The sequence below is a fragment of the Oncorhynchus kisutch genome, unplaced genomic scaffold (genome assembly GCF_002021735.2).
Source record: "Oncorhynchus kisutch isolate 150728-3 unplaced genomic scaffold, Okis_V2 scaffold2123, whole genome shotgun sequence".
Taxonomy (NCBI): domain Eukaryota; kingdom Metazoa; phylum Chordata; class Actinopteri; order Salmoniformes; family Salmonidae; genus Oncorhynchus; species Oncorhynchus kisutch.
The window spans coordinates 24,563-36,156 of NW_022264068.1; the positions used below are offsets into that span (position 1 = coordinate 24,563).

The 11,594-nt window shown below is 42.8% G+C and overlaps 1 protein-coding gene across 1 annotated transcript; it reads right to left on the minus strand.

Moving 5' to 3' along the window:
* Positions 1-2,602: 2,602 nt before the first annotated feature.
* Positions 2,603-6,480, minus strand: LOC116369280 (AT-rich interactive domain-containing protein 1A-like). Its single transcript, XM_031819402.1, has 5 exons — positions 6,458-6,480; positions 5,926-6,099; positions 5,495-5,668; positions 5,355-5,404; positions 2,603-5,220 (listed from the first exon to the last, which is right to left on the minus strand). Exons 3-5 carry the CDS (start codon positions 5,665-5,667, stop codon positions 4,049-4,051), a joined length of 1,395 nt encoding a protein of 464 aa, XP_031675262.1. The 5' UTR covers position 5,668; positions 5,926-6,099; positions 6,458-6,480; the 3' UTR covers positions 2,603-4,048.
* Positions 6,481-11,594: the final 5,114 nt, after the last annotated feature.

Below are 11,594 nucleotides of genomic sequence, written 5' to 3' on the forward strand. Positions count from 1 at the left end.
CATCTATAGCATTTCTTAATATTATCGAAGTCCTTTGGCTTTGATGCCTCATGATTGAGTATTGCTCTGTTGAAGTAGACTGTGATTTTGCTGTGATCTGACAGGGGTGTCAGTAGGCTGATAGTGAACGGTCTGAGAGACTCTAGGTTGAGGTCAGTGATACAGTAATCTACAGTACTACAGCCAAGGGATGAGCTGTAGGTGTACCTACCGTAAAACTCCCCTTGAAGCCAACCATTGACTATGTCTAGACCCAGCGTGCGACAGAGCTACAGGAATTGATACCCGTTTTGTCATAGTTGTGTCTAAAGGGAAATATTTTGGAGGGAATGCTGTCTCCTCCAGGTAGGTGTTTTGTCCCCCTGAGTGCTAAGAGTGTCAGGTTCTTGTCCAGTTCTGGCATGTAGGTCACCACAGCTCTCTCTCTCTTTCTCTCCCTCTCTCTTTCCAGCCCCCCCCCCCCCCCACACTTTACATTCTGTTTATAATCTCTTTGTCCACTGGTCTTTACTTCTCCCCTGTGATCCCTCTTTCCACCATCATAGTCCCCAGTCAAAACATACTGACGCACGCACACACACACACACACACGCACGCACGCACGCACACACACACACACACACACACACACACACACACACACACACACACACACACACACACACACACACGCTCCCTACAGAATACCAACACAGAGGAGAGACAAACAGAGACAGACAAAAATAAGACACTCTTCAAAGACGTGGAACACAATCATCACACACACGCACAGACACACAACATATGTAGAAACACACACGCATGCACGAACACACACACACATGGATTTGAAATTTGATTAGAACAGGAATGTGAGTGATTCACCACTCAGTGAGACAGCCTGTCAGTAAGCAAACCCCCTACTATCACATACATCATCCTACTGTCTGTTTCTCAGAGGAGAGAAAGAGGGAGAGATTCAACACTGCCTGTTGGAGTGTTCCATGGTGCATTAAAACAACTCACACACAGCAGGAGACGCCACTAGTCAACATGTGTATGACACACACACACACACACACACACACACACACACACACACACACACACACACACACAGGAGTGTACATGCATGCGCCATATTGACAGGCCAACCCGTAGCCTAAGTGGTATATGTGTGGGTGTGTGTTTGTGTGTGATTGTACAGACCAAACCGTTCTTCATACATGTACCCTACCGTCGCCATTATTCCCGCTTACCTCGAACGCTCGAGTCTCCCTCCTCCTCTGTCGTTCACTGCGTCTCCTCCTTCATCCCGCCTCTCCTCTTCTCTCCTCCGGTCCCCCAATCCTTCCCTCCCGTTGTTTTATCCTCGGTTCTCTCTCCCTCTCCTTCTTGCCGATGCAGTAAAAATAAGCCCGTGTAATAGGCGACCCGGTTGCACCCGGGCGAGGCCACGCGCACCGTGTGTGTGAGAGCGAGATGGAATAAAGAAGGGAGTCAACCGATCCTTGACGTGGGAATTATCCGACAACGCGAGCGTATCCTCCTCGACGAAAAACACTCCACATGAGGAAACACAAGCCACTTTAGCGTCACACATACGCTCAATCTCACCTAATAGGACTCGGCCGTCTTTCCCGCTGTTGCACGTCACGTTGCACTGAAGTAGCTTTATTATAATGATATCTCGCTCGGGTTCCTATGGCGATGACTGTAGCCTATTCTACAGGCTAGTCCAGTTGGATGACAAATACAAACGTACAGATATAACACATAGCAAATGGAAGTCATATTATATTATATTATCTATCGTCGAGTCCAGTCAAAATGCAGTCGCACTGTTGAGGCTGGGCTATTGGCCAATGTAAAACACTTCAGTAGCGCATAGCTTAGTAGGCTACAGCATCCTTCCTCTCTCTAGCCTGGAATGCGGAGGACTCCAAGATTACACACGGATAGATATTATCCAGAGCATTTAAAGAATCTAGACCTGATCGTCCGTAATGCTCCATAAACCTCACGACCGAATAGAGTTGATATGACCGACGATCGAATGTATGGAATCGTTAATACCCTAGCGTAATAGCGGAAAGTAACGTACGCACTGTTTCTCAATGGCACCGATTTCCGTTAAACGCGGCCTCGTCTAGCTCTGTCTCGCTCGCTCTCTCTCTCTCTCTCTCTCTCTCTCTCTCTCTCTCTCTCTCCTCTCTCTCTCTCTCTCTCTCTCTCTTATTTTAATCAAACCAACAAATCTACACTTTCACATTGGCATAGTGGTAATCAGACAGTATAGGCTCTAATTGTTGTCTACGACACAAAGTTATTATTATTATTTAAACCGGTAATATTTATACAGATTGAATCTAGGAGTCAGGAGAAAGCCTAAACCCAACCAATCCAATGCAAATCATATGTAAGAGCAGGTAAAGAACTCCTTACAAAAACCAAGCGTATTGTAGCCTACAGTACACATACAATATGTTGGCCTATACTGTATATGTTGCCTTCAGACAGTATTCACGCCCCTTGACTTATTCCACATTTTGTGATGTAACAGCCTGAATTTAAAATGGATTCAATTGATCTTTTGTGTCAGTGATCTACACACAATACCCTATAATGTCAACGTGGAATTTTGTTTGTGGGATTTTATTTTGTTAACAAAAAAAATGAAAGCTGAAATGTCTTGAGTCAATGAGTATTCAACCCCTGTGTTATGTCAAGCCTAAATAAGTTCAGGAGTCAAAATGTGCTTAACAAGTCACATAATAAGTTGCATGGACTCATTCTGTGGGCAATAATAGTGGTTGACATGATGTTTGATTGACTACGCCATCTCAGTACCCAACACATACAATTATCTGTTAGGTCCCTCAATTTCAAGCACAGATTCAACCACAAAGACCAGGGAGGTTTTTCAATGCCTCACAAAGAAGGGCACCGATTGGTAGATGTGTGTAAAAAAAAAAATCTGACGCTGAATATCCCTATGAGCAAGTTATAGTGAAGTTACTAATTACACTTTGCACGGTGTATCAATACACCCAGTCACTACAAAGATACAGGCGTCCTTCCTAACTCAGTTGCCAGAGAGGAAGGAAACTGCTCAGGGAATTCACCATGAGGCCAATGGTGATTTTCAAATCAAATCAAATCAAATGTATTTATATAGCCCTTCGTACATCAGCTGATATCGCAAAGTGCTGTACAGAAACCCAGCCTAAAACCCCAAACAGCAAGCAATGCAGGTGTAGAAGCACAGCTACAGGGTTGAATGGTTGTGATATGAGAAAACCGAGATTGGATCAACAACTTTGGAGTTACTCCGCAATACTAACCTAAATGACAGAGTGAAACGAAGGAAGCCTGCACAGAATTAAAATATTCCAAAACATGCATCCTGTTTGTAACAAAGGCACTAAAAACATACTGCATAAAATGTGGCAAAGAAATTAACTTTTTGTCCTGAACACAAAGCATAATGTTTAGGCCATATCCACCACAACACATCACTGAGTAGCACTCTTCATATTTTCAAGCATGATGGTGGCTGCATCATGTTATGAGTATCTTTGTCATCAGGAAGGATTAAGACATTTTTTATGATAAAAAGTTGCTTACCAAGATGACATTGAATGTTCCTGAGTGGCCTAATTAAATTTTTGACTTAAATCCGCTTGAAAATATATGGCAAGGCTTGATAATAGCTGTCTAACAATGATCAACAAACAATTTGACAGAACTTGAAGAATTGAATAAATAATAATGGTCAAATATTGTACAATCCAGGTGTATTAGAGCCTCAAAACGACTCACAACTGTAATTGCTGCCAACGGTGCTTCTACAAAGTATTGACTCAGTGGTGTGAATATGAATATCTGTCATGATCACAGTCAACAAAATGTATCTGTTACAATGTCCATATCTGATGTCATGATCTCTGTCAACAACATGTATCTGTTACAATGTCCATATCTGATGTCATGATCTCTGTCAACAACATTTATCTGTTACAATGTCCATATCTGATGTCATGATCACTGTCAACAACACCCCATCATGTCACATGGTTGAGTTAGAACAGGAGTGTGACTGTGTTTCCATGGAGACCCAGGTGTTCCTCCAGGACATAGGAGACGACTCTACCTGGCTCAGGGACACTGAAGAGCCCTCATTAGAAACACTAAACCCTGGGTAGAGGGGCTCAGTGAATATGGTCTGGAATGTGTACACATGGGTCATTGTGTCAGAGTAGATCTCATAGAAGGAAAGTGTGCCGACCAGCCAGTCCAAAAACACTCCTACTCCGAGGCGTGGAGGGGAGGAGGACTGGTCTCTCTGGGGTTGAGGAGGGTTGATGAGGCGTGGAGGGGAGGAGGACTGGTCTCTCTGGGGTTGAGGAGGGTTGATGAGGTGTGGAGGGGAGGAGGACTGGTCTCTCTGGGGTTGAGGAGGGTTGATGAGGCGTGGAGGGGAGGAGGACTGGTCTCTCTGGGGTTGAGGAGGGTTGATGAGGTGTGGAGGGGAGGAGGACTGGTCTCTCTGGGGTTGAGGAGGGTTGATGAGGTGTGGAGGGGAGGAGGACTGGTCTCTCTGGGGTTGAGGAGGGTTGATGAGGTGTGGAGGGGAGGAGGACTGGTCTCTCTGGGGTTGAGGAGGGTTGATGAGGTGTGGAGGGGAGGAGGACTGGTCTCTCTGGGGTTGAGGAGGGTTGATGAGGCGTGGAGGGGAGGAGGACTGGTCTCTCTGGGGTTGAGGAGGGTTGATGAGGCGTGGAGGGGAGGAGGACTGGTCTCTCTGGGGTTGAGGAGGGTTGATGAGGTGTGGAGGGGAGGAGGACTGGTCTCTCTGGGGTTGAGGAGGGTTGATGAGGTGTGGAGCATGTATTATGCTTGTATTAGTATATTGACTATTGTGGAGGGCACCGTAATGATTCCCACGGCAGATCAGACGCCAGGACTTCTTATTGTATCCAAATTCACTGGCAGAACCATCTCCTTTTCTACTGATGCCTTTACATGTCACTCCAATGTCAGCCAGCCCACTGCACTCTACCTCCCAGTAACAGCGCCCAGTCAGACCCTCTCTACACAACACCTGGGTATAGTGATCAAATCTCTCTGGATGATCGGGATACGGCTGCTCCTCTTTAACCCTCTCCACCCTTCTGTTCCCCTCAGACAGAGAGAGGTTTCTGTGTGTTGTGTTTGGGTCCAGTGTGAGATCACAGGCATCTGCAGACAAGAGGACAAGTTAGAGGAGAGGGAATTGGTTAGAATTTGTCGGAATGTGTGTGTGTGTTTAATTATACACCTGTTTGTCAAATGTATTGATCAATAAACTGAATCCTTATAACTAACACCCTTACATTTCGTCATCAGCTGTGGTTTGACCCAGATCTCTTCTGTATGGTCCACACTGTGGGAGAGACAGAGGAACGGACAGAGTGAGTGAAACACAGTCTGTGTATGTATACAACAATATCATTTTCACAGTAACTGTACTAACTTGAGTTTCTCCAGTCTACAGTGTGGATCCTCCAGTCTAGCAGAGAGCAGCTTCACTCCAGAGTCTCCTGGGTGATTGAAGCTCAGGTCCAGTTCTCTCAGATGGGAGGGGTTTGACCCCAGAGCTGAAGCCAGAGAAGCACAGCCTTCCTCTGTGACTCTACAGAATGACATCCTGCAGAGAGAGTTCATCATGATTTTACAACAGGACTGCTGCCCTCTAGTGGCGATAGCTGATACACAGTATATACATATTTCCAATAAAACCAATACTGTTTCTAAATACTAACCTCTGGTTCTCTAGTTTACAATGTGGATTCCCCAGTTAACCCAGTATTTACCTTATTGGTTGAGCTGACTTACTGGCTACTGTAATGATGTTGTGATTTGACAAATCATATTTATTGAGCAGGTATGTTTCTAAATACCAACCTCAGTTTCTGTAGTTGACAGTGTGGATTCCCCAGTCCATCAGAGAGCACCTTCACTCCTGAATCCTGCAGGTCATTGTGACTCAGATCCAGCTCTCTCAGGTGAGAGGAGTTTGAGCTGAGAACTGAAGCCAATGCTTCACACCCTTTCTCTGTCAGGGAACATCCATTCAGCCTAAAGGGGATAATATATTGCAACATGATGAGTAACAAGTAAACAACTTTGAAAATAACATTAGAGAAAACATTAAAGACAAAACAAACAATCCCATTAAATCAGGCTAATCAATTGAAATGCATTCTTGGCAAAGAAAGTCTCTATGGGCAGTGAACAACACACGTTTTAGTCTCCTAGTGTTAATATGCAGTTATACCTGTAGTAGATATGAATCTTTGGACCAGGCTTCCAAGTAAAAGCAATTATTATCAAGAATAAATGTATCTGAATATGCTCTCGTCACAATTTGCCCCTTACAAACTGTCCAACAATCAATGAGTTCTGGTCATGTGACAAACCCTCCCAAAGTACTGACCTCAGTGTCTGTAGTTTACAGTGTAGATACTGACCTCAGTGTCTGTAGTTTACAGTGTAGATATTGACCTCAGTGTCTGTAGTTTACAGTGTAGATATTGACCTCAGTGTCTGTAGATTACAGTGTAGACACTGACCTCGGTGTCTGTAGTTTACAGTGTAGACACTGACCTCGGTGTCTGTAGTTTACAGTGTAGATATTGAACTCAGTGTCTGTAGTTTACAGTGTAGACACTGACCTCGGTGTCTGTAGTTTACAGTGTAGATACTGACATCAGTGTCTGTAGTTTACAGTGTAGATACTGACCTCAGTGTCTGTAGTTTATAGTGTAGATACTGACCTCAGTGTCTGTGGTTTACAGTGTAGATATTGACCTCTGTGTCTGTATTTTACAGTGTAGATATTGACCTCGGTGTCTGTAGTTTACAGTGTAGATATTGAACTCAGTGTCTGTAGTTTACAGTGTAGACACTGACCTCGGTGTCTGTAGTTTACAGTGTAGATACTGACATCGGTGTCTGTAGTTTACAGTGTAGATACTGACCTCAGTGTCTGTAGTTTATAGTGTAGATACTGACCTCAGTGTCTGTGGTTTACAGTGTAGATATTGACCTCTGTGTCTGTATTTTACAGTGTAGATATTGACCTCGGTGTCTGTAGTTTACAGTGTAGATATTGACCTCGGTGTCTGTAGTTTACCGCGTAGATACTGACCTCAGTGTCTGTAGTTTACAGTGTAGATATTGACCTCAGTGTCTGTAGTTTACAGTGTAGATACTGACCTCAGTGTCGGTGGTTTATAGTGTAGATACTGACCTCAGTGTCTGTAGTTTACAGTGTAGATATTGACCTCAGTGTCTGTAGTTTATAGTGTAGATACTGACCTCAGTGTCTGTAGTTTACCGTGTAGATACTGACCTCAGTGTCTGTAGTTTACAGTGTAGATATTGACCTCAGTGTCTGTAGTTTACAGTGTAGATACTGACCTCCGTGTCTGTAGTTTACAGTATAGATACTGACCTCGGTGTCTGTAGTTTACAGTATAGATACTGACCTCAGTGTCTGTAGTTTACAGTATAGATACTGACCTCGGTGTCTGTAGTTTACAGTGTAGATATTGACCTCCGTGTCTGTAGTCGACAGTGTAGATACTGACCTCAGTGTCTGTAGTTTATAGTGTAGATACTGACCTCAGTGTCTGTAGTTTACAGTGTGGATGGTTCAGAGCAGTGAAGAGTTCCCTCCCACCACCGTCAGACAGTCCACTGTTCCTCAGGTCCAGGTCCAGTTCTCTCAGAGGTGAGTCTGCTGATTGTAGAACGGAGGCCAGTGATCCCCAGTCCTCTTCAGAGAGTCTAAAGCTAGACAGTCTGTAGAAACAGGGATAATATCACTCATACAGAATATGATGTAGTGTTGGTCAGAGACACATAACAGCATTATTCAGAACCTGTCCTTTCAGATGGTAAACATTTAGTACATTTAGTACATCAACTCTTAGTGAGGTACATCTGGTATGTAGCCATGTCTGTAGGCATGTAGACATGTATGTAGGTATGTAGACATGTATGTAGGTATGTAGTCATGTCTGTAGGTATGTAGATATGTATGTAGGTATGTAGACATGTATGTAGGTATGTAGTCATGTCTGTAGGCATGTAGACATGTATGTAGGTATGTAGACATGTATGTAGGTATGTAGTCATGTCTGTAGGTATGTAGATATGTATGTAGGTATGTAGACATGTATGTAGGTATGTAGTCATGTCTGTAGGCATGTAGACATGTATGTAGGTATGTGGTGATGTATGTAGTCATGTCTGTAGGTATTGTTGTCATGTCTGTAGGTATTGTAGTCATGTCTGTAGGTATGTAGTCATGTATGTAGGTATGTAGTGATGTCTGTAGGTATTGTAGTCATGTCTGTAGGTATGTAGTCATGTCTGTAGGTATGTAGTGATGTCTGTAGGTATTGTAGTCATGTCTGTAGGTATGTAGTCATGTCTGTAGGTATGTAGTGATGTCTGTAGGTATTGTAGTCATGTCTGTAGGTATTGTAGTCATGTCTGTAGGTATTGTAGTGATGTCTGTAGGTATTGTAGTCATGTCTGTAGGTATGTAGTCATGTCTGTAGGTTTTGTAGTCATGTCTGTAGGTATTGTAGTCATGTCTGTCGGTATGTAGTGATGTCTGTAGGTATGTAGTCATGTCTGTAGGTTTGTAATCATGTCTGTAGGTATGTAGTCATGTCTGTAGGTTTGTAGTAATGTCTGTAGGTATGTAGTCATGTCTGTAGGTATGTAGTCATGTCTGTAGGTATGTAGTCATTTCTGAAGGTATGTAGTCATGTCTGTAGGTATGTAGTCATGTCTGTAGGTATGTAGTCCCATCTGTAGGTATGTAGTCATGTCTGTAGGTATGTAGTCATGTATGTAGGTATTGTAGTCATGTCTGTAGGTATGTAGTCATGTCTGTAGGTATGTAGTCATGTCTGTAGGTATGTAGTCATGTCTGTAGGTATGTAGTCATGTCTGTAGGTATGTGGTCATGTCTGTAGGTATGTAGTCATGTCTGTAAGTATGTAGTCATGTCTGTAGGTATGTAGTCGTATCTGTAGGTATGTAGTCATGTCTGTAGGTATGTAGTCGTGTATGTAGTCGTATCTGTAGGTATGTAGTCATGTCTGTAGGTATGTAGTCATGTCTGGAGGTATGTAGTCATATCTGTAGGTATGTGGTCGTATCTGTAGGTATGTAGTCATGTCTGTAGGTATGTAGTCGTATCTGTAGGTATGTAGTCATGTCTGTAGGTATGTAGTGATGTATGTAGTCATGTCCTGTAGGTATGTAGTCATGTCTGTAGGTATGTAGTGATGTCTGTAGGTAATGTAGTCATGCCTGGAGGTATGTAGTCATATCTGTAGGTATGTGGTCGTATCTGTAGGTATGTGTCTGTCTGTAGGTATGTAGTGATGTATGTAGTCGTACTCTGTAGGTATGTAGTCATATCTGTAGGTATGTGGTCGTATCTGTAGGTATGTGTCTGTCTGTAGGTATGTAGTGATGTATGTAGTCGTATCTGTAGGTATGTAGTCATATCTGTAGGTATGTGGGTCGTATCTGGAGGTATGTAGTCATATCTGTAGGTATGTGGTCGTATCTGTAGGTATGTGTCTGTCTGTAGGTATGTAGTGATGTCTGTAGGTATGTAGTGATGTCTGTATGTATGTAGTGATGTCTGTAGCTATGTAGTCATGTCTGTAGGTATGTAGTCATGTCTGTAGGTATTGTAGTCATGTCTGTATGTATTGTAGTCATGCCTGTAGGTATGTAGTCATGTCTGTAGGTATGTAGTGATGTCTGTAGGTATGTAGTGATGTCTTTAGGTATTGTAGTCATGTCTAGGTATGTAGTGATGTCTGTAGGTATGTAGTGATGTCTTTAGGTATTGTAGTCATGTCTGTATGTATTGTAGTCATGTCTGTAGGTATGTAGTCATGTCTGTAGGTATGTAGTCATGTCTGTAGGTATGTACTGATGTGTAGGTATGTAGTGATGTCTGTATGTATGTAGTGATGTCTGTAGCTATGTAGTCATGTCTGTAGGTATGTAGTCATGTCTGTAGGTATGTAGTCATGTATGTAGGTTGTGTAGTCATGTCTGGTATGTAGTCATGTCTGTAGGTATATAGTCATGTCTGTATGTATTGTAGTCATGTCTGTAGGTAAGTAGTCATGTCTGTAGGTAAGTAGTCATGTCTGTAGGTATGTAGTCATGTCTGTAGGTTTGTAGTCATGTCTGTCGGTATGTAGTGATGTCCGTAGGTATGTAGTCATGTCTGTAGGTTTGTAATCATGTGTAGGTATGTAGTCATGTCTGTAGGTTTGTAGTCATGTCTGTAGGTATGTAGTCATGTCTGTAGGTATGTAGTCATGTCTGTAGGTATGTAGTCATTTCTGAAGGTATGTAGTCATGTCTGTAGGTATGTAGTCATGTCTGTAGGTATGTAGTCCATCTGTAGGTATGTAGTCATGTCTGTAGGTATGTAGTCATGTATGTAGGTATTGTAGTCATGTCTGTAGGTATGTAGTCATGTCTGTAGGTATGTAGTCATGTCTGTAGGTATGTAGTCATGTCTGTAGGTATGTAGTCATGTCTGTAGGTATGTGGTCATGTCTGTAGGTATGTAGTCATGTCTGTAAGTATGTAGTCATGTCTGTAGGTATGTAGTCGTATCTGTAGGTATGTAGTCATGTCTGTAGGTATGTAGTCATGTATGTAGTCGTATCTGTAGGTATGTAGTCATGTCTGTAGGTATGTAGTCATGTCTGTAGGTATGTGGTCATGTCTGTAGGTATGTAGTCATGTCTGTAAGTATGTAGTCATGTCTGTAGGTATGTAGTCGTATCTGTAGGTATGTAGTCATGTCTGTAGGTATGTAGTCATGTATGTAGTCGTATCTGTAGGTATGTAGTCATGTCTGTAGGTATGTAATCATGTCTGTAGGTATGTAATCATGTCTGGAGGTATGTAGTCATATCTGTAGGTATGTGGTCGTATCTGTAGGTATGTAGTCATGTCTGTAGGTATGTAGTCGTATCTGTAGGTATGTAGTCATGTCTGTAGGTATGTAGTGATGTCTGTAGGTATGTAGTCGTATCTGTAGGTATTTAGTCATGTCTGTAGGTATGTAATCATGTCTGGAGGTATGTAGTCATATCTGTAGGTATGTGGTCGTATCTGTAGGTATGTAGTCTGTCTGTAGGTATGTAGTTCGTATATGTAGGTATGTAGTCATGTCTGTAGGTATGTAGTGATGTATGTAGTCATCTGTAGGTATGTAGTCATGTCTGTAGGTATGTAGGTCGTGTCTGTAGGTATGTAGTCATGCTGGAGGTATGTAGTCATATCTGTAGGTATGTGGTCGTATCTGTAGGTATCGTAGCGTCTGTCTGTAGGTAGTAGTGAGTATGTAGTCGTATCTGTAGGTAGTAGTCGTATCGTAGTATAGGTATGTAGTCATGCTGGGGTATGTAGTCATATCTGTAGGTATGTGGTCGTATCTGTAGGTATGTGTCTGTCTGTAGGGATGTGTGATGTAGTAGTCGTATCTGTAGGTATGTAGTCGTATCTGTAGG

Excerpts from the sequence above, each read along its gene's own strand:
- LOC116369280 (XM_031819402.1), bottom strand. The coding sequence starts at position 5,667 with ATGTCATTCTGTAGAGTCACAGAGGAAGGCTGTGCTTCTCTGGCTTCA. Across the intron at positions 5,405-5,494 it reads TGTAGACTGGAGAAACTCAA|TGTGGACCATACAGAAGAGA; the intron begins GTTAGTACAGTT and ends TCTCTCCCACAG. Across the intron at positions 5,221-5,354 it reads ACCACAGCTGATGACGAAAT|ATGCCTGTGATCTCACACTG; the intron begins GTAAGGGTGTTA and ends TCTTGTCTGCAG.